This window comes from Strongylocentrotus purpuratus, unplaced genomic scaffold (assembly GCF_000002235.5).
Source record: "Strongylocentrotus purpuratus isolate Spur 01 unplaced genomic scaffold, Spur_5.0 spur5_scaffold_6, whole genome shotgun sequence".
Classification (NCBI taxonomy): Eukaryota; Metazoa; Echinodermata; class Echinoidea; order Camarodonta; family Strongylocentrotidae; genus Strongylocentrotus; species Strongylocentrotus purpuratus.
In genome coordinates, this window is record NW_022145612.1 from 30,626,282 (window position 1) to 30,649,303 (window position 23,022).

The 23,022-nt window shown below is 35.3% G+C and overlaps 2 protein-coding genes and 1 long non-coding RNA gene across 3 annotated transcripts; 1 reads left to right on the forward strand and 2 right to left on the reverse strand.

Moving 5' to 3' along the window:
• The first annotated feature begins 13 nt into the window (after positions 1-13).
• On the forward strand, positions 14-9,215 carry LOC593900 (proton myo-inositol cotransporter). Its single transcript, XM_793355.4, has 10 exons — positions 14-682; positions 1,036-1,192; positions 1,975-2,177; positions 2,465-2,576; positions 4,801-4,964; positions 5,746-5,848; positions 6,866-7,110; positions 7,603-7,755; positions 8,117-8,284; positions 8,848-9,215. Exons 1-10 carry the CDS (start codon positions 151-153, stop codon positions 8,895-8,897), a joined length of 1,887 nt encoding a protein of 628 aa, XP_798448.3. The 5' UTR covers positions 14-150; the 3' UTR covers positions 8,898-9,215.
• Positions 9,216-15,457: 6,242 nt separating this feature from the next.
• On the reverse strand, positions 15,458-16,342 carry LOC115919279. Its single transcript, XR_004061780.1, has 3 exons — positions 16,301-16,342; positions 15,839-15,896; positions 15,458-15,502 (listed from the first exon to the last, which is right to left on the reverse strand). It is a non-coding gene; the product is annotated as an uncharacterized LOC115919279 (long non-coding RNA).
• A 2,413-nt stretch (positions 16,343-18,755) lies between these two features.
• LOC105439536 (uncharacterized protein C12orf40-like) lies at positions 18,756-22,478 on the reverse strand. Its single transcript, XM_030999967.1, has 7 exons — positions 22,456-22,478; positions 21,873-21,912; positions 21,328-21,472; positions 20,654-20,792; positions 20,050-20,173; positions 19,198-19,481; positions 18,756-18,925 (listed from the first exon to the last, which is right to left on the reverse strand). The coding sequence occupies exons 1-7, from the start codon at positions 22,476-22,478 to the stop codon at positions 18,790-18,792; spliced, it is 891 nt and encodes a 296-aa protein (XP_030855827.1). The 3' UTR covers positions 18,756-18,789.
• Between the last annotated feature and the right edge of the window lie 544 nt (positions 22,479-23,022).

The window sequence follows — 23,022 nt, forward strand, 5'->3', positions numbered from 1 at the left end:
GATCACTGTGAAACGATGTGCAAATGCAAGAGCCTAGATTTATGATTTCATTGTTTTTGACGAAAGTTTATGAACCACTTGACATTATTATTTTACAAGGGACTAAAGTAAAGGTCACATGCTCTATCTATCTCCTATGAGTAATTTTCGATGTCATGTGATCTGGCAATGTCAACTTTTCAGCAGGAGACGTCGCACCTGTCAGACGAGTACCACCACCAGTACAATAACATGTTGCAAGCCGAGAGTTCGGGCGAGAGTAACCTTCAGCATCCCGATGGAAACAGTGGGAGAAAGGTCTCTCACGAAATGCAGAAGCCCGACCCGCCCGCGGCGGCGGCCGCGCCCCCTCCACTGCGACCTTTAGTGAAAGTACTGGCATGCTTTGCAGCCATTGGAGGCTTTCTTTTTGGGTATGACACAGGGGTTGTATCAGGAGCTATGATTCTTTTGAAAAAAGAATTTGGTTTGAACACAATATGGCAAGAAATGATTGTGAGTGTGACGATTGGAGCTGCTGCATTATCTGCTCTCTTTGGAGGAATATTTAATGAAAAATTAGGCAGACGAAAAGTGATTTTGATTGCCAGTACTGTCTTTACTGCCGGAGCGCTTATGATGGGACTTACACCAAATAAGGAGCTGCTTCTGGCTGGCAGGCTTGTCGTTGGTATTGGTGTAGGTATGATCGAACTATGATTGACACAATTAAAATAAATCAAATTGAAGCCAGGAGGAAAAGCAAAACAACAATCAAAGAAACACTAAATGAGTTCATGTAGATCTGTATGATTTGTATGCATAGAAGTTAATGATATGATAATAATTGAAATATGATTATTTATTAACAATTGTAATAACAACAACAGTAATAATAATGATTAATAATAACAATAAATAGTAACAATAATAATGATTGTCACAAAAGGATGTCTTCCCATTATGTATGATGGAATGATTATATCAAACATTGATAATAATTGCTGAATGTTACTTATTTTTGTTTCTTATTATTATTTACATGTACATCACAAGGTCTGGCATCAATGACAGTTCCAATGTACATTGCTGAAGTAGCCCCAGTCCACGCAAGAGGGAGATTGGTTACCCTTAATAATCTCTTCATCACCGGAGGTCAGTTTGTAGCTTCTGTGGTAGATGGAGCTTTCTCTTACTGGCCATGGGGATGGAGGTGAGTAGATATATAACTAAACTAATACAGTCTAAAGAGATAAAGATCACCAGCAGCAGTTTTACATGCTTGAGAGAATATTGGTAATGCTCTTTTCCAAACAATTTATTCAGAGTGACATCTTGAGAGTAATTGGATTCTACAGACATGTTATAATAAATAAATAATAAATAAAGTCATTTTTTATATAGCACATAATAATAAATTCTCTACACGCCTTACAATACAACAATCAATTATACAATATATTACATGATTAATCTAAAGATTTAAATATGCATGAATATCAGAAATACATATTGTATACAATGATGAAAACATCTGATATAAATGGTATAAACTTACAGACATATAAACTTATGAACACAATTATAATAGTTAAGTAATTAATGACTATCTTTTATTGTAGTAAGGAAATAAAATTTATTTGACATAAACTAATTAACAGACTATTTGATGAACATAAATGTCTTCAGAAGTGAACCTTCAGAACTTCAGAAATGTTGGAACAATCAGTAAGATGAAAGTCAGTCCAGGACAAAAGATCAAGGATATTTCAAAGAACAGATAATTAGATAATGTCAAAACCCACTATGGGAACAATTTGCTAAATAAATTATGTACAAGTCACAGTTCATATACTACTGTCTATAGAGAATCATAATGGTCCTACTATCTTTCTTTTAATTGCGTTGATAACATCTATTAATCGTATTGTTATCCTTAACAGTTGAAAGTAAAAATAAAAATAATTAAAAAACACTTTATTTGTTTTATTTCAGGGCAATGTTAGGTTTGGCTGGAGTACCATCTGCGATTCAATTAATCGGTTTCATCTTTCTTCCTGAGTCTCCTCGTTGGTTGATTGATCATGGGCAGCTTGAAAAGGCTAAGATGGTACTCATCAGGACAAGTGGCATGGAACATTGGGAAGATCAGTATCAACAAATAGTCCAAGATGCAGAGAATACAAAAAGAGATTATGGTAAATGATTTTGATATACATGTACATGTACATGTACCGGTACTATATTTCTTCAGAATGTAGGAAAAGAATGATAACAGATACAGTAACAAACACAAAAATTGAAAATTAAAAATAATAATGATAGAGTAGAATTATATTGTACTTTTTCCCCCAAATGCATTTAATCAAATTTAAGCTCATTAATTGAAAATCTTCATGTTATATACCTGTGAAATCTGTCAACTATCGATATAATGCAAATCGAATATCGGTTATATGTTTTTGTTTAACGTGTACCTGTACAGGGGATGGTTCAATCTTTGTAAGGATTTTCAGGACACCTCCTGTGCTGAGAGCCCTTTTTGTAGGGTGTGGTCTTCAAATGTTCCAGCAGCTAGCCGGTATCAATACCATTATGTAAGTATGATATGGTCTGCAGATGGCCAACAACTAGGGTGTACTGTATGTGAGTGGAAAGCATTTTGTTGTAGAGTGTGGTCTTCAAATGTCCGAGGACTTGGTTGTTTTGTATGTGGGTGGAAGAGCCCTTATTGTAGGGTGTGGTCTTCAAATGTCTATGGGCTTGGTTGTATTGTGTGTGCCCTAATTTTAGGGTGTGGTCTTCAAATTTCCCTAAGCTTGGGTGTACTGTTTGTGAGTGGAAGAGGCCTGATTGTATTTATAATAATATCCAAACATTTATATAGTGCTGGTATACACATACAATTTCTAAGTGCTTTACAAAACAAATAAATATCACATTTAATTTTAATATGTAATTAACATCAACAAGAAACGTGAAATTAACATTTTGCTTAATTTGGACGAAACAAAATGCTCTTACTTAACTAACAGTGTATTAACAGTAACATGATAATACAAATGAAAATACAATAAGTAGAAATAAAACTTCAAGAATTATGTACTTTGGATAATGAATAAATTACAAGAAGATATGTAGTTATAAATTGTGAAGATGGGGAATTACTTTGTGTTGAATAGGCATGTCTTAAATTTGCGTTTAGTGTCAAAGAGTTGGGGATTCATGAACAGAGATGGGGAGATTATTCTAGAGTTTAGGAGCACATATATACAGAGAAGACACAATCACCATAGTGGTGTGAGTTCGAGGACCAGATGATAGTTGGAGATGAGCAAATGATGATGAGCGGAGCCTGATGGAGGAGGTTTGCAACTTTGGTGAAATGAGTTCATTGATGTATGCTGGATTAAGTCTTTTACGAGCCTTGCACATGTAGGTGAGAAGCGGTACCTTGAATTGGATGCCCTGTGCAATGGGGAGCCAGCGAAGAGAACAAAGAATATGTGTTTGTTCTTTCTTGGTGCGTTTGAGGAGACGGGCTGCAGTGTTCTGGATGTGTTGGAGTTTGGTCAGATGTGAGCTGGGTAGATTTAGTAACAGGCTATTACAGTAATCAATGTGCGATGTCACGAATGCATTTTATACTAGGCGCTCAGTAGAACTTTGGTCTAAGTACTTTCGGAGTTTCCTGAACCTGTGCATTCCAAATGAAGCGGATCTACATGATTTATGAACATGTTGCTTCATGGTTAGTGTTATCCACTGCGACTCCAAGACTACTAGAAGATTTTGATGGAGTGATTGTAGTGCAGTCGACTTCAAAATCTGGCAGATCACTGGCTTTCGAGTCACATGCATGAGTTCTGTCTTAGCACCATTTAGCATGAGGTTGTTGTCACGAGCCCAGACTTTCACATCTTCAAATGCACTGCTCCAGTCTCACCACCCCACTGGCAATTTCACTCTGCTTCAGTATAAGATACAGTGTGTCGGCGGCATTCATCATGTGTTCAACACCCTGATGGGACCTTATGATGCATGTGAGTGAAAGAGCCCTTATTGTAGGGTGTGGTCTTCAAATGTCCAGAGGCTTGGGTGTACTGTATGTCAGTGGAAGAGCCCTAATTGTAGGGTGTAGTCTTCAAATGTCCTGCTTTGTTGTCTTGTATAGTTGTATACAGAGTGGAAGAGCCCTTATTGTTGAATGTGGTCCTTAGATGATTCAGCAGCAAGCGGGTAACAATACAATGGGAAAGATATACAGTACATGTCACAGACTATGACATTGGGTGTGGTCTTCAGATGTTCATCTGCAATGGGTATCTGATGTAAATAAGATGTGGGAGTTCATCAGTTACACTTGTGACTGGTATACGTGTAAAAGTTGCAATCATGAAACAAATGCTCCAAATTATGTTAGTCTTGATTTTAATTATCCATTTACTATACCAGTAAAAATTTACTAATAATCTCCAAAATAGATTTCAAGCAAATTCAGAATGAAGAGTTACGGTATTCATTGTAGGAGTAAAAAACAATGGATCTTGTGGCAGAGTGGCCTTGTAGTCAAGCAAATAATCCAATGAAGTCTACTTCAATAACTACTGCTACTCAGAAACAATAATAACAACAAGAAGACCATTTTCATTACTATAGTTTAACCCATTTAATACCGGTATTACCAGTAAGCATGACATAACTCTGGGATTGCTCTATATATGTATGTGTTTACCCAAACCATATTCAAAGGATTAGGATAATCCTTTATTTTGTATTCTCAATGACTTGTACATGTATATCATTATTCTTTAATATCAGGTATTACAGTGCAACGATAATCCGAATGTCTGGGGTGAAGGATGATTCCACAGTCATTTGGCTGTCAGCAGTAGTAGCATTTGTCAACTTCATTTTCACTCTGGCTGGTGTGTACCTCGTTGAAAAGGTTGGGAGGAGAGTTCTCACTCTCAGTAGCTTTACAGGTAACACAAATTAATTATAAAAAACGCATTATAGGCAAGAAAAAAAAAAGACATTTACAATATATTTCAATTTTTATTATTTGATTTGAGGTACAGGGACAGAATGTTTATACATGCCTGTGTACAGTAACAACTCACAAGATGCTAAAATAACAGATAATCAAAGCATGTGGTACAGTGTACATCACAAGTATGTTGACAAATTTAGATCATTTTGACAAGAAAATATTTAGATGTTGCAATTTTTAGAATACCAGCCTTTATTATCTGTAGTTACCGGTAAATAAGTGACATTGCAAGCATTTAAATTTTAAATAAATGAGAAATCGTACAATAAGCAAAACCTTGTTTAAAGGGCTATATTTCTATATTTCCTAGGAACAAGACATCTGAAAGGACTAAATTCAGAAATGATATATAATGTGTAATACTAGAAGCAAGGAAATGCTTATTTATATATCTATTAAAGATAATGATATTTAACTTCAATCTTTTGTGATTTTTGCATATATATATGCAGTCTTTTGTCTATTTTCGTTTTTTTTTTTTGGTACCTGCATCGGTGAATACATCAAAATATTCCTGCATTGCCATGATTTTATTTATACCTCACTTTGTTATATTTTGGTGTACATAACTTATTTATGCTGAATGCAAATTTTATCCATTCATCATTTGCTGGTAATTTTATTCATTTATCTAGGCATCAGATTGAATATTTTGTATCTTCTAACTCCGATTTAAAAAAAATATATATTTCTTGTCCTATGCTTAATAACAGGTGTTGCAGCATCGGTTCTTTTTCTTGCCGTGGCTTTCCTTCTGATTGCTGAGAGTTCTCCAGACATTGATGTCCATTCCACTGATAAATGCTCTATCTACAGGTGAGTTATAGTACGGTAGATGCATCTAAACTACTGGTATAAAACCAGGCATTATTACCTTCCTTTGTTTCTCATTTATGGCAGCCTGGCTGTGTGTAGAGAGGCACCTCATTATCCGCTATTCGCTTTTTTGCTCTTAACAAAGTTAAACATTTCCCTGTTCACAATATGTAACCCGATGTTCTGATTGCAAGTGAAAGAGATTGAAAGAGGAACGGATTCTGTAATATTAATTTCCTTATAATGAATTACCATTCGTTATATAGCATGTACATATCTAAATGATAAAATAGCTTTTAACTAATTGCTTACATGAATCAGATGGCTTCTGTATTGACCCTTGAGAATGAGTGAAATCAGTCTTCAATAAATTCAGGCATTTCATGAAAGAGAGGTGGAAGATGTTTTCCAGTGTATGGTTGTAAACACTATTGAAATATAGTTGATTTGCATTTGTTAGTAATTTTTTAAAATCTTCTTTATATTAAACAAATAATTACCGTTGGTGAAGGTGATGGGACAAACTATCACTTCCATGGCGATCTGGATGTAGCTAGCTTTCCTAAGTGAAACTGAGGAAAGATAGCGTATACATTCAGATCGCCGAGGAAATGATAGTTTGCCATCGCCTGCAACCAAAAGGTGATTATTTGCTTTATATTCTACATTGGAAACATTTCACTTCTTCCGTCATTTTATAGCAACAAATCATCAATTATTAACAGCTAGCAAACTGTGTACGATACGTACAGTGCATGCAGTACTTACGTATGTACCTACTTATACGCAACGTATACAAGAAAGGGTGTTGCACTGTGTAGATAGTACTACTATCTACACAGTGCAACAAACTTTTCTTCTCCAATCAATGATGGGCGAACTATCTTTCATCAAGTGATTTACTTTTGACCAATCGTAGCGCAAGATTCTTTGTATGTGTATGTTATATTAGTACTTTCATATGTTTTTGGCAGATCTATACAACTAAGAAGAGCTATGATACATTTTTATTTGCAGCACCTGTGACGCTTGTATTCTCACAGACGACTGTGGATTCTGCTTCCAGACCTTGAATAAGACAATCTACAATGGGACTTGTTTGGTTGCCGATGTGCTCCATGGAAACCAATCATTGGATGGTCCTTGTTCTCAGACTCATCTCTTAAAGCATGAGAGTGAGTGGGCGTATGATTACTGCCCGTCACCGTATGCATTCCTGTCATTCATCGGACTCATACTGTACCTCGTTTTCTTTGCGCCAGGTAAATTGTCATCTTGAGCTCTTTAATTTTTTGTTTTTTGTAGTTTTCATTTAAAGCAGGAAATTCATGATGATAATAAGCTTCCATAACAAAATCACAATATGCATTTACATTCAAGGCCAATTTTTTTCTTCTTATAGTCGTACAGCAATTATACAATTAAATTGAAGCAAGAATCAATATCCCATTAATGTCAATATAAAGAAGATAAATGACATACAATATATTGCTCTATATTTGAATTGAGATTTTTACCTTTGTATTGTAATGTAATTTAGCAACTATAGAGTTATGACCATTGGAAGTTACAAATGCTTTATTATGACAAGTTAAAACTAAAACACATTATATTGATTATGAATTTGACTCCCTCTTACTTGCCCCCCCCCCCCCTTTCTCTCTCTCACCCTCTCTCTCTCTCTCTCTCTCTCTCTCTATATATATATTCACTCTCACTCTCCTGCTCTTTCTTCTTATCCCTATCTGTATCAGGTATGGGTCCAATGCCATGGACCATCAACTCAGAGATCTACCCTCAGTGGGCCCGGAGTACTGGCAACGCTGTAGCTTCCACCGTCAATTGGTCTTTCAACCTCCTTATTGCAATGACATTCCTTAGCCTTACAGAGCTCATTACTCGACAAGGTATAAGTCATTGATAATGCCTACTTAGTGACTAGTAAAGCATTCATCAGATAACCCTGGTCAATCAGTATTTCAATTAGTTTTGTTATTCTTTTGTGTTGGTTTGGTTTGGATTTAATTTACATTTCATCTAATGTATATCTTGATCTTACAGCGAACATCAAGATATTGCCAAAACATACAACATTACAACCACCCGAGAATTGAGGGGGTAAAAATGAAATGGTCTAAAGGCATGATCAGTCTGCTAAAATACTCTCATTAAAATGGGAACTATTGCCTTTCAGTCTAGTTTTCGATATTGAAACATATCTATTTATTTCAAAATATACACTCAGTTATCTCTATATTTGATATGCAGGTGCCTTCTTTTTGTACTTTGGAATCTGTGTGGTCGGTATCATCTTCATCGCCCTCTTCCTACCCGAGACAAAAGGCACACGTCTTGAAGACATACAGGAGCTGTTTGAGAAACCACTCTGCTGTGGGCCATCCAGTCTGCGTAAAGCTAACATCACTGATGCTCATGGTAGGAATGCTTGTTGCTTTTCTCTTTTTCCATACCAACTGAAGAATACATAGAGATAACATCTGTCCCTGTTTTTTGCAGCTTTTTAAAAGTGTTCCCCTAGCTGTCAATGGGATACCATTTTCAGCATTTTGTTTCACCCTTAAATGTAGTCAGTAGTTAAACTGCCACCAAATCTTTAGATTGTGCCCTATATTTCAAACTAAGAAAAGCTCTTCCTTTTTTCTTTCTTTCAGGAAGTGTTAAAAAATGAAAAATTGACCGTGCTGACCACATGCACCTTTATTGAGCCCTAGCTGAAAATCACACCATCACTCCTTTTTGGTGGTTTTGTGGTGCTTAGTCACACAGTCATGTTCGTGCTAGTTGAATTATTGACATGAACAACAAAACTTCAAACTATGAACATCCATCAGCATATCATTGTTATTTAAATGGTTTTGCAGTTGCTCTTTTAGTTATCGTTTGGCTCTATTTCTTTTAGAATTCACCATCAAAGATTGATTTGATTTCAGGATTCACTATTTCTATGTTTTTTTATATTTATTTGTTTGTTTAATCAGAATCAGAATCGTCCAGGCCTTTACTCAGCAGTGATGTGGAATACAAGTGAAGAAGTTGACCATCATCATGTCAGCAATATATTTTCAGGGATTTTGATGAATGTCACGTTAGCTTTTGTGAGATCTCGAGATGAAACTAAAAATCAAAATTGTAATTATGGTTTTAATTCAAAGCTTTCCAGCAGTACATGCACCATAAACAATTGGGTACCAAGAAAATTAATTGTTTGAGGTTTTCTATTTTTATTTCCAAAATCACCTCTAAAAAACTGCCTTCTATTATATCTGGTGAGTGGGTTACTTTTATATTTTACTCTCATTATTATTGTTAGAAAATATATAATTGTTGGAATATATTTGTGATTGAGTGGAGAAGAAAAGAAAATGATTAAATGAAGAAAGATTTGATTCCTTGGCTGTTTTGCTTAATTTTGTTGCAATATATAATAAGTTCTGTGCCTTATATATATTTTTTTTTACTACAGCTCATTGTATATATATGAAAAGATGATTATATTGGATAGGAAGTATATATATAAATTATTTTGGCTAGGGCAGGGCATTATTACTGCCGTTTTTTTAACCTCTGTCAAGCTAATTCAAGTAGTCAAACCTGCTTTAGTGACCACCTGTCTACAAAGGCCACATTTGTTTTTTCCCTTGAAAATGGTTTCTCATTGAATCATGTAATAAAGGAACCTGTCTACAAAGGCCACTTTTTCTGTTTCCCTTGGGTGTTCGCTATAGACAGGTTTGACTGTACTTGTAATGGAATTTCATTTTGAAATAACCTGGCTCAAAGCCTCAAACTAATTGTTTATCAAATAGTAGGTGAGTTTATTAAACCAGCAAAAATAAAAACAAGCGAACAAAAATTTGCTAGAATGTGAAATAACATTCACTGAAAAGCACAGCTCACATTAGCACAATTGTACATTGTATAACATTGTAAGACCATGTGTAAAGCTTGTGTGTCTGGATGACTCGCTGAATTTTTGTATCTTTTATTCCTCTACTGAGCTATTTTCTATCAAAATTGTGTGGCAGATATCATTTATATGTAGTCTGTATGCAGGCGTCAATTTGAAGCCTAGACCCACCCTCCCCAAGTCATCACCTTAATTTCACCTGAGCCAATTATTTATAAGGTCAGGATTTCACCGCCACTTCACTTGCTTTACAAAAAACATAGGCGAAGTATCACTCTATTGGCAGTCCAGGCTTTCATCCTTTGAATTATTTCCATAAGTGAAGCTTATACATGTATGTGTAGCATTAGGTGTAGGCATGGTGTAGTGTTGTTGGAAGTACTGCAGAGGTGTCATTTGCCAAAGCAACGACTCATGACAATGTCTCTTAGCCTGTCATTCGCGAAAATATCAGCTTTAACAGTAGTTGCTTGAAACACCACGACTTTGGCATATTTTCGATGCAACCGATGTAGTATCACCAGAAAACACAAAGTACTTGTAAAATAATTAAAGATAAAAGCTTCACCCAATTATTAAAAAAGAACTTTAGGACTTCACTACAACACATGCATTGACCAGAAGCTTTGGCGTCAAGTCGGCATCAATATTTGGCAACACCCCGAGGAGGTTAGGTCCAGGCTTCAAATTGACGCCTGCATTAATATTCACCTTAACTCAAGTTTGATTCTGTGAGGATATACTTAAAAAAGAGAAAGTAATGGATTTATTCTTGAATGTATGTATTAGTACTTTTTATATTTAGACATGGATGTCATATCATCCATGCCAATGATTATCCTGTATACTTTTTTTTTATTTATGGTGACCTTGCTTGTTTTGTTCTTGAATACCAAGGTTAACATATATTCCTGTGCAGTGTACAATGGTTCTTAATCTCTTCCTGTGTAGAGGTCTTCTTTCTTGGCATCAAACAATGAAACAATCATGGACATTTTAATTTAGTATTTCTTGTGGTCAATGAGAACTCCACTTCTGTGACATATATGTTGCAGTATCAAACTCAACATAGCCATATATGTACCTCCTTTGAACTTTCCATCCTGTTACTAATTTGTTACGTTTGAGTAAAGTATTTCTTTTTATCTCTTTCTTTCCGCTCAAAAATAATTAGTTAAAAGGCATTTCCAGACTTTTACTTGTAGCATCTCGTATACAAATTTTTTTTTAGAGACGATTGGTACTACAAAATCAAAGAATAGCAACAAATGCAGAGCTTTTTGTCTTGCACTCACACTGTATAAGCTTGTTCTTATATTGTCTGATTTTGGCTTCCTGTTTATTCTTGCAATTTACTCTGGTGAGTGCAAGACAAAAAGATTTTAGTGTCTGTTTTTGTGCTATTTTTCAATAATTTAAAGGTACTATTTATCATCTTAGATGATATGATGACAAGTGTCACAAAACAACTCAGAAAAACAAACGCAAATTATAATACAATGGATGTAGGATCTGGCAACAAAGGAAGAAAAGGTGTGTCGGTTAATTCCAGCGGTTTGAAAAATATTGAAAACTAAAAAATAATCACTAGATTTTCACCTTTCAACAAGTTCTTCAAAGATTTTTAAATTGATTGAGACACTATTGAATTACAGGAGAGGACTTTTTAGATTGTTAAATAGTATACAAATAATGATTCAATAGAATCTTACAATGGATGAAAATATTCGCCCTATTGAACGAATAATAAAACATTCATTATTTGTTTTATATAACATATAAGTAGATAATAAAACATGCACGCTGAATAGAACAAAAATGCATGCTCAATGACCTAGTCGTTCAATATATTATTTATTGAATATCATGTGACCAACAATCCTCCAATCAAATGACAAGGGATCTACTTAGATCTTACATAATACCTTTAAGAATGAATGTGTTTTTAACATTGATACTATCAATATAACTTACCAGGTTATTTATGTACTCAATGCTGGCCCTAAACAAGTACAACCAGTTTTGCAACTTGGAAAGATAAAGTGTTTTTGGTAATTCTTCAAATGTGTACATATTTCAAAAAGCTGAAACCCACTGCCTATAATGTGACAAGATTTTTTTGAGACGACCATAGATCTAAATTAGGCACAGAGAAAAGGCTTTGCTGCAGCTTAGACTAATCAGTAATTGTTAATTGGCTAAACCAAACAAGTCTGACAATAAACATTTTAAAGTGGTCCAAACGGTATACAGGGTTTACTTTTTTTTTAAATCTGTAAATAAGATGAAATTATTAAATGAACGGTAATACCTACTTGCAAAATAATGTGCTATTGTAACTATTCTATTTGTAGTTTTATATGACAAATTAAATTTCCAAATCCCAAATACATTTAACAATGTAAAGATTGAAGAGAATTTCATCAAAGAGAATAATGAATAATATATAATAAATAAAATGCATCTCCAAGATACATGAAATATTAAATGTTTTCTGTCGTTTCTGATTTTGTTCTTCTCTCACATGTATAATGAAAGGTTCTATTCGTGGAGAAAGTTGATAAAGGAGCTAGGTCAAACACGAGATTTGCTTGATTTTTAGTCTTGGATTCAGATATGTGGTAATACGTATTACAGCAGCAAATAAAAAAGAACCTTTTCATACACATATTGCATCACTTTAAAAGACACCTTCTATTCTAATGTTAATAATTTTATTGTGGATGACACAATGCAATCTTGTCAAAGCTAATATAATACATTGGCTTCTGAAGCCTTTTACAGATAAAATTACATTCTCATGGATAAATCTAGAAGAAATAAAAGAAAAGCACGAAACTAATTATCTGTCTAGTAGAATTGGAAATTAAGATTTTATGGTAGAGCCATAGAATTTGTAAAAGAATAGTCTAAATCTCAGAATGAATTTTGCCCTTTTGGCAGTGCATGCTCCCAAATTCTCATTTTTTCCTTAAATCTGTCATACATCTATTGTTACTAGTCATGAGTATGAGTAGGATACCCATCACAGAACTGAGCCAGATTACTTACTTACAAGAGTCAATTAAACCACTCTATTATCTCCACACCCTGCCAAACAGTTACATTTACCTTTTAGGATGTCGGTGCATCTCTAGAATTTCATAACGCTATATTATGAGGAAGTTGGATATTAAAACTCCATTAAATACATCATCATAAGCATATAACATGTATTTGTAAAAACTTGTATTAAATACATCATTATTAACATATACCTACAGACATGTGCAAAAACTGTTATACATCAATAGTACATACGCATACATCATGTTTCTATTCAACAGGAATGAATACTTGAAAAAAAACTCTTAACATTCTAGAACCAGCAACACTTTATATTTCAAGCATATTCAATGCTTCTTGATGAAGCGTTGATCAAGGTCAACGTAAATGCACATACATGTAAAATGAAATACCTCAAGAATACTTTTACTGTCAAACAGTGAATAGGAAGAACAAAAAGTTAAAAGAGTTTTGAGATCAATTTCATCTCCAGGAGTAATACAGACCATTATTATTTTTTTTTTTAATGAAAATGGTCCATTTCATTAATTGGAAAAATAAGACACACACCTTCCTTTTTTTAGGTTAAAATTCACCCTGGTGTTCCTAATTAATCTTCCCATTTTAGAATATATTATGGAGGATAAATATGTTTATAGAAATAAAACAAATATGCTCACATGCTTTACCTCAATGCACAATTCACAATTATAATAATCAAAGTTGGAAGTATCCCAAAAGTGTGTACAGGCAACGTACTATTTATACATTTCTTTGGATTAGCACTCCCACATTTTGACACTGTTTTTCACATCTATGCATCTTCTATTTACAATTACACTGTAATGGATTCAATTGACATTCTGTGAAATAGCATTCTTCTATACAAACTACAGCTTATTACAGAAATTATGTAATTCAGGACTACCCAAGGTAATTTACAATAATGAGAATTTTCCCTCTCCTTCTTACCGAGTGTTCAATAAGATATATTGTTGAACATTGCAGATTACGTAATAAATAAGTTTTATATATAGTCGTCTCATATCATATTCACATAAATAAATAACATGTCACATAATGATAATACCGACAATTTCGAATGAAGAGCTAGGCCTTATATTATAAATAGTTTCAATTAATCCAAACTCTTACAAGTTCAACAAAAAGTTACAGTTAATTACTGTTCGCCATAGTACTTGACAGAAGAGTTGGGGTCAATGCAGATCAATCACAATTCTACAAAAGACATACCAGTAGGCCAGCTCCATGAATGTCAAGACTTTTATTTGAACTATCCAAAAATGAAGGAGTATTAATAGCAATTCAATTTAACTGGTAAAGTCATTTTCATTGGGGTTTTTTCTTTTCTTTTCTTTTTTAAAGTAGATTTGTTGGTTCACAGGAGCAATTGAAGCATACTTTTGTGACATTGACTAAAATGTTATTAAGGTGTTGACACACAGGATTCAAAATCATTTTCATGGGATGATTGAGTATCAGTAACAGAATCACAGGCACTACTCTCGGTTATAATATCAAAGCAGCATGGCTCATCAATATCAGATGCCTGTATACATGAATCTGCATCTTCAAAATCTACTCTGCCTTGAGGCATAGGCAGTGGATCTCCAATCAATGCACATTGAACAGAGCTATCACATACCACCTTCTCTCCTTTGGTCTTGGAGTCTGCAAATGTTTCTGTGGAAGTAGATGTTGACACAACAGAGGGTATTTTAGCCCGATCCTCTTCCTTGATAGCTACGGTTGAACTGATGGCATCTGTCTCGGATATGAGGTCCGTTTGCAAGCTACTTATCTCGCATGCAAAGTGTATGCTACTACCACATGAGCTCGTATTTTTTTCTGGTGACTTCTCTTGCAGCGAACTGGCAGCTGGATCTTCTGTTTGAGAAGAACTAATATCGCTACAGACAGTTACCACGGCCTCTTGTCCATGTCTACTCTTCATATCTGTGCTCTGGGCTTCATGTTCTTTTCCTCCGTCTTTAGGTCTGCTTACTAACTCAGTTTTCAACTTCGGTACTGGGGACGTGCCATCTTGGACTCCTTCTAAAGTGGCTTCAGTAGGTGATTTTGAGCATCTACCAGACAGCTTTTCCACAGTTCTTTCCTTACCACCTAAAAATACACAGTTTCTCTCGCCAACATCATCTGGAAATAAATGAATATGATATTAATATAAATATTGAATATCGGCATTGTCTTTATTCAGGTTTGCAAAATATTTTTATTGTTAATCATGATTTTGAAGACTTTTTTGTTGTGTCAAGTCCAAAAGTGTAATGAATTTGTACAAATACTTATACTAGTCTCTCAAGCCAGATAATATCCAATTTTTCAGAATGATCGAGCTGGAAAGTCCTCCAACTTTAAGCACTGCAAGACATAATGGAGACATTTAACTTTTGAATAGGTGTATCCTCTCATGAATATATTGCTGCAAATTACACTTGTTAAAATGCACAGGTACAACAAAAAAATAGTTTACTGAAAACATGATAAACAGACATTTTAGGAGAAGTTTAAGTTCTAAGTATAATTTTGTTATCCCAAATATCAGAAGTACAAGTGATTGACATGGCATTCCAAGCCAATCATCTACCTGTTTGTGCTGCCAGAGTCTCCTTGTGCAACTGTCTGTCTAATGCTAGAACCTACAAATGGAAAATATCAATTCATAAAAAGAAACATTGCATATGAAATAATGCAATGATATACAAAGGTAGAAGAATAGATGATGCAGGATATTTTATGTAGTGCTTTTGTGAATATTTTCTAACCCTCTCCAAAATATTAAAGAAACTGGATAATTAACCCCCACAAAAAAGTTACCAACAAATTAAATAATTTAATATCATTGTATAAAAAATTTTGAGATCTATCAAAATGGGCAACTGTTAATTTCCTGTAAGAGTTCAAATAATTGTAATCATTATATTATCATCATTTACATTCTATTTTCACTATCGTTTCCCCACAGTCAAATTTACCTCTTCTAACATTTGTTGAGCTGTAGCAGGAACATCCTTGATCAATCTATCATCGCCTCTGTCAGTTGATATCAGGGAGAACAATGTACATGTATTAAACCAATTAATTGTGCTTCTTGGGGGGGGGGGGTGAGGGGGGTGAGGGGGGGAGGGACATATTAAAATACAACATCTTAACATGCTTCGGAACTCATGTCTTTGATAAAGAGAAATAATATTGATTAACGTTTGATGGTTTCATTAAGCACCTCCTTACATTAATATATAGCTGTAATAAATAATGTTACTTTCATTGATACAAAATTAGTAGCTCTAACATGTAATCCTGATAGTGTGGAGCTTTGCACACAACAAAGTGGAATTAGCACCTTGAAAAGATATGTAGGTTACAGATAATACGAATTTAAAATACCAGTTGAAATGTTGGGAAATGTTCATTTGATTTAAAGGAAGAAGACTCACTGAAGATCTGTAGCTTTCCTTTCTGTGTCAGTCCTGTTCATCGACTCTGATACATCTGCTGAAGTAACACACATAACCAAAATGGACAAATTGTTGTCATGTGTTCAATGCACTGTATTTTTTATCTTATGTGATGAAAATTAGTATATACACTTTGCCTTTTATGTGTCAAGTATGATAAATGGTATTTATGAATGGATTAATCATTATGGAATAAATGCACTTGACTTCTAACCCCATAGAGAACTACCCTCTTGGAACAAGTAACCTTTTGGAACAAACCCTCTTAGACAACCACCCCAACATATAATAACTTTCCCCATAGGAATAATACCCAGGATTCAATGACTTCTAGCTGGTTTCTCCTTTAAACAGGGTTAATTGTTTTGGTGATCCTAGGAACAGCTGTCAGGATTAATTGACCTCAAAGTAGTCAATACTGATATACCCCAAACTGGCATTATTTTTTCTTTATAATTTGTTCGCAACAAATAATTTATGAAGTGCTTTAATGAATGATATGCTTACCATGAACAAAATCTAGCCAGTTGTTTATTGATGATGCATCAGTGTCTGGTACGAGATCAATGTCGGGTGATTCATCTGTGCTACTGCAACCAGTGCTTGAACTAGACTCTGCATCATCTTCATCATTGATATCACTGACAACGCTGTCATCACCATCAACATCAGTGGAAGGTCTGTTATCATGATCTTGATTGTCTGCCAGTGATGTCTCACCATTGTCCAGAATCTGTGCTAGCATTGGAGGGTTCTTGCTACATGGCTGGACCTGCATCATATCTATTTGTCTCTCAAATGCTGGAAGAATCTGCTTCGTCTCACTTGAGTACAGATTCATGATGTCAACCTGTTTGTCCTGATGATCTGGTATCTGCCCCCTTGTGAATTTCTTGACAGCAGCTCCATTTAGATGCATATTTTTCATTTGATCATGACCATCATTGCTGCTGTATGTGTTACTTGTTGGTTCTAGTGTACTGGCCTGTCTGCCGACAGCATTTTCGTCTTCCTCATCTACTTCAGAATTACGTGGATTAGGATACTGCCATGAAGTGTCTCTATGTAAATGATGTCTTTGACCAGCTTCCTCTAGACCTGGATGTTGCATGTAGTTATCAATCTATGGTGAAAACAAACAACAAGCAAAACCTATATACAGTTACTGGATCTTATATGTTAAGAGTTTCATACTTTCATGTAAGCTAAACTAGAGAAAAAACTTTGGTTTCTTTACATGGATGCATCCTGAAAAAATGAGACAAAACCGTATTAAAATGAGACAATTAGCTGTTATATTTATCTGGAGCTCTGACTTAGTCTCATTGTGACACTGCTGTCCACCTTTTTTTCAAGTTACTATTAAAAAGGGAAATCACATTTTGAACCCTGTAATTAATGCTAAGACAACTTGTAAGATAAGTTCATAAAAATCTTAGCCTGTTCTTTCATGAGGTATGCGCCACTATCTTCTCGAGATATGAAGCTAGTGCTCTCATAAAATGCAAAATCTTGTATGTTCATCTGGTTATTATGGGGAGGATAGAACAAATATACCTCTGTAATTACAGCTAAAAACAAATTAAACAAAATTAGTCTATACAGACCTTGGCCCGTTGGGTCATGAGGTATGTGCCACTATCTTCTGGAGATAAAAAGCTAGTACTCTCAAGACATTTCAAATCTCTCTGCTCCTTGATATCAGCATATTGATGAAACAATGACCTCTGCTGTGCATGCCCTGTGAACTGGTGATCCGTATTTCTCATTTGTTTCCTGCTCTTTGGTTGTTCCACAACTTGAACCATGTTTCTGACTTTGGGGGCATTCAGCTGATCTCTTAGGAAAGCAGGATCCATGGTGAAGGCTCTTGTTGAATTTTGAGTGTGGAATGTATTTGCTGGATGGATATCAGAAGAGATGTGTTCAGTGTGTGGCTGTTTCTCGACCTGACAGTCTTTTATCTTGCCTGTAATTGAATACTCTTCACTGGCGGTTGATGGGTGGATGATCCTGGTGGAATCGCCCATGCTGAAGCCTCCTGTAGGATACTCTATCTTGTGACAATCCTTAAAAGAACTTAGGGTAGAATCGGGAGCATTCACCATGGGTTCCTCTCCAGCCGTTTGTGATGTCCATCCTGATGTAGGCACATCACGAGACTGAAGTGACTCAGGAAATGATTGAGAAGAGACCTGTGAAGAGATCAGATGAAGCACAGGAAAACAATTTTTTTGTAAAGTCTCTGAGTAAGGAATGCAATATGTTTAATTAATGTATGTATGGTCACTTTGCTTACTGAAAGGAAGGAATGGTTATATTCTTTTTGAATCTTTTGTGAGGTTAAAGCTCTGTCAGGCTTAAGATAAAACAAATACAATTAGTTCATGTTTGCACAATTGCTTAAAATTAAGATATTGAAGACATTTTTCATGGAGATATCATATAACAATGGACTTAAATATTATTTAAGTCCATTGTTCTGTCTGCACTTTCAGGTCACTAACCTGATTAACCCCTACATCTCGATAGATGAAATCCTCGTCTTCTATTGAAGGAACAGTTGCATCATCTGTGTCTTCCATTATTGTAGATAGATCGGACCTGCATGGTAATGTGGATGGAGCCTTTTATAAGATACAAACATGAATATTGCCCTATTGAAAGGTAATGATTAATCCAGACGTAAACGTGAAAATTGGTCAATTCCACACCATATTTAGAGCTCAAGGGTGATCGAAAGATTACTCTAACAACTCATAATTTGCCATTATCCTGGCATCTTCTAACTGTTATCATGATGCAGATATTTGATTGAAAGATACTTCTGACGATTCAGATAAGATTTCATGCACCTGTATGATAAATTCACTTACCATGCACTAGTACTACTGCCTGGAGTTTTACCAGCCCAGTAGTCACTGTCTAGTGTGTCATCCATCATCCTTATCTGATTTCTCGAGCCATCAAGGAGGAGCTTCTCTGAAGAAGAAGGGCTGTGGAAAGGAGGCTCTTTCTTCACACCATCATGATCATCTCCTTGTCCGATAGAATGCTTGGAATCCAACAAAACATTGCGTCTGTTTGGCCTCTTTCTCTTGTGCCAAAAGTTTGCAGGAGTTGATGTCCAAATGTTAGACTGCTCCCTTTGGGAAGTAAGCTGCAATACACATTCAATATTAGAATATACATACAAATCGGTGTCATAGTTTATTGTACAGCTAATGGTCGTTCAATAGTATGACTTCCAACTTTCTAGCTTAACTGTCCTCTTGGCCAAAATTTCTGAAATAATAAATTTACCACTTTGCCTTTGACTCAAGAGGATTTATCATCATTATCATCATTTGGCATTTGGCGTCACCTGTGCCTGGGAGGCCAAAAGCAAATTGAATAACTATCCCTCCGGTCAATCCTTCTGGTTTAACTGATTAAAATAAACTATTACATAATTTGTGAGTACTTGTGTAGTATGCTAAATCAGTCTTAGTGCTATGGCATTCACAAGGCTAAATATTCTAAAAGACGGGAATTCTGAAGAAAATTACAGCCACATTTTTCTATGTTTACTTGCCAAATTAAACCATCACATATATCTTTATCTATTGAACAATGTGTTTTTTTATCTCTCAGTAATCAAGTCATCTCATGTAGCTATGTTTTAATTAATCATTTCAATTTTGTTTGTTTAAACATATGTCTTTGACATGCAAGAACAAGTGACTCACCATTTGAGAGAGATCTTGGCTACTGATGTCAGTTACAGAAGGTGACTTGTCCTCAGTAATAGTTGACAAGGGGTGTCTCCTTGATGTTGGATACAGTTTTGGACAAACCACACTTTCCTGAGGACTGGTAGAATTGAACACAGTAATTTGCATTATTATTTTCTTTTGGAGTGGCAGTTGATTTGCATTTGTCAAAGTACTGTACTATTTCAATAATCCATTCACAGCATGATTGCAAGAGGATGCAATGGTTTCGGGGTATTGAATGCATGACGAGAATGGCTCAAAATCATTAGGCAGCATGTGAATCTAACTTCATTCCATATTCTGATATCTTTGTTTTACTTTTCAGTTCATCTTGTGTAACAAAAAAAGAATCTGAATTTCAATCTGAAAACCATGTTAAAATCTTTATATAAGTGAGCAGTATGTTAATTGTCATAGCAAACATAAATTAGGACAAGCCATTGGTAAATGACTTGACTAAGCCAACTGGGTAGTGGGTATGCAAATATTTTGGAGAAAATTTGATGCAACCACCAGTGATAAGCGTTAAGTTCAGAGTATTAAAGCCTTGTCAGCTATCATCAGTAGATGTGAATACCTTGGTTTGCTAAGATCAAGAGCAGATGGCTTGGACTCTGGAGAGGCATCAGGAAGGTTAACAAACTTCTGTCTAAGTAATGCCTGAGACTTGTCAAGGTTAATGCGGTTGATACGGCCACTGCTTCTAATACCAGTACCTGTAATTGAAATTTAATTTATATCATGACAGTTTTTTGTTGTGTTAATTCTTTCTTCTATTATAAGGGATGGTATTGGCATAGAGTTTTCTTTGACATAGCACTGACAGGATTTTTTTTCTCCATTGACTGGATTGAGATTGTAGATCAAAAACTAAATATCACTGTCTACACCACAAATAGTAGCCTAATTTGGTGATCCTTAAGTCCTTAAAAATCAATGATAGTGCATGTTTAAATCTATAATAAATTGCAGGCATTTGAGAGGAAACTTTTATGTAGTTGTGCGACTGGTGTTCAATGCTCCTACTTTGTTCTTAGGTATATTATAAAACATAATTAAATACAATTTTGTGTTAATCTATTTTTTTTCTTCATCTTTTGACTTTCCTTTTACTTTCGCCAAACGTGTTCATGAAAGAGCTATAAATAAATAGGTTTCATGAACTCTTTCATTCCTAGCTTGATTTCTCTTCTTTTTTGTTGAAGCTCTTTACAACATGATCCATTAAGTCATACTTTATTGCAAACATACCATTTTTCTTATAGTGAGCAGCACTGAAGTTTGCTGCCTGTAATGAGAGAAGATCCAAACTGACGGCTTGTTTCCTCTTAGGTGGATTTGTTGTAGTCTCAAGTTTTCTCACCTTGCTTGTAAATTTCTGCTTCTCAAAGAAATCCTGTGGTAAATTGAAATTGCATTTTTGTTAAAGCATTAGCTCACAGATAATTTTTTTTAACCTAGGTCTATACAAAAATCTTTTTTGGATTTCAAGAATTGCCACACCAACTACATACCAACATGATTTTAAAAGATCTCTTGGTCTTTAAACTCTCAAATGGGAAATCACAAACCATTTCAGTTACTTGATTGCTACTCGAGTCTAACAAGTACAAAAATCAAGCTGATGAAAATGAAACATCTCACTGATGCAAATTGGTTTTATTCTCTACTCAGGAAGAAACATCTTTAAATTTATGTACATTTTGAATGTCGTCTCTTTTTTTACCAAACCATGTCTGTCACCTTAGCTTGATCTAGAGACGTACTAGATCTACCTGTGAGAAAGCAAAAGTTACCTGTTGTCGCTTCCTGTCATTCTTGACCTTTAACCGATTCCTATATTTAAAGAGAAAAATATTACAATAGTCAAATAGTCAAATAATTTACTAGACCTTTAGTCTTGTAGTACAGGGATTACAGATTCATCTTTCAACTTGTAATCTAAGACTAAGTTGAAGATTTATTACAAAATTATAGCCTAGCCCTAGGCTAGGCTAGTGCTAGACCGAAAGCTTCAGTCTCTATACCGTCGGTTGTTCCACTGAGACTACGTCTGGCTCCACTAGACCTCCGGTAGTGGAGCCAGACGTAGTCTCAGTGGAACAACCGACGGTATAGAGACTGAAGCTTTCGGTCTAGGCTAGTGCTAGGCCTAACTTTTACAGTTCTTCAAATTGCTCTTTTACATCAACTTTCCGTAAACAAAATAACAATTAACTTTGAGATTAATATTAGCGAAGCTGAGATTGTTCAGTCTCAAATTGTCAACGTTCTGCGTTCACAAGTGACTAATTAGGCTAACATAACAAAACGACACTCAGTAAATTATTCATTAGACATTCACGTTCACACTGTCAGTGTCAATATAAATTTTCTTACCGGACGCCACCCATCCAGTTCATTTTCCACTCTTCTCAAAATGGCACACACAAGTAGATCTATGAAACTTTTAATTAGAGCCTAGCTTGTAGATGATTAGATCCGTCTCTATGTTATACTGTCTATAGTCGCCCTAGTCTAATCTTTTTTTTTAGAATAAAATATTAATAGAGACGGGGAGATGGCATTACTCTGGCAACTCGACGTCGGTCGGCCATCTAGGATATCATCATGAAAATGAAAAATGTATTATCGATCACAATTTGTATCGACGATATCTCGCTAAAAAAGGAAAGATGTTGCATTGCCCTAAAATCCGACAGTAGATTTCAAGATTTTGGGGTCGGTCGCAAAGGGCAATACAACTTTTTTTTTAAAGGCCTAATAGCAATGTCAGTGGCCGTATTAGGAAGATCACCCCCCCCCCCCCCGGGCAATTACCACCCGAGGACAATTACAGGGGATCATAGGGGGTTCGGCGGTTTAAACTCTCCCCCCCCCCCCCTTGGGCGGCCAATGAAGAAAAAATGGGGGGGGGGGAAGAAAAAAGTAAAACAGTAAAACGAC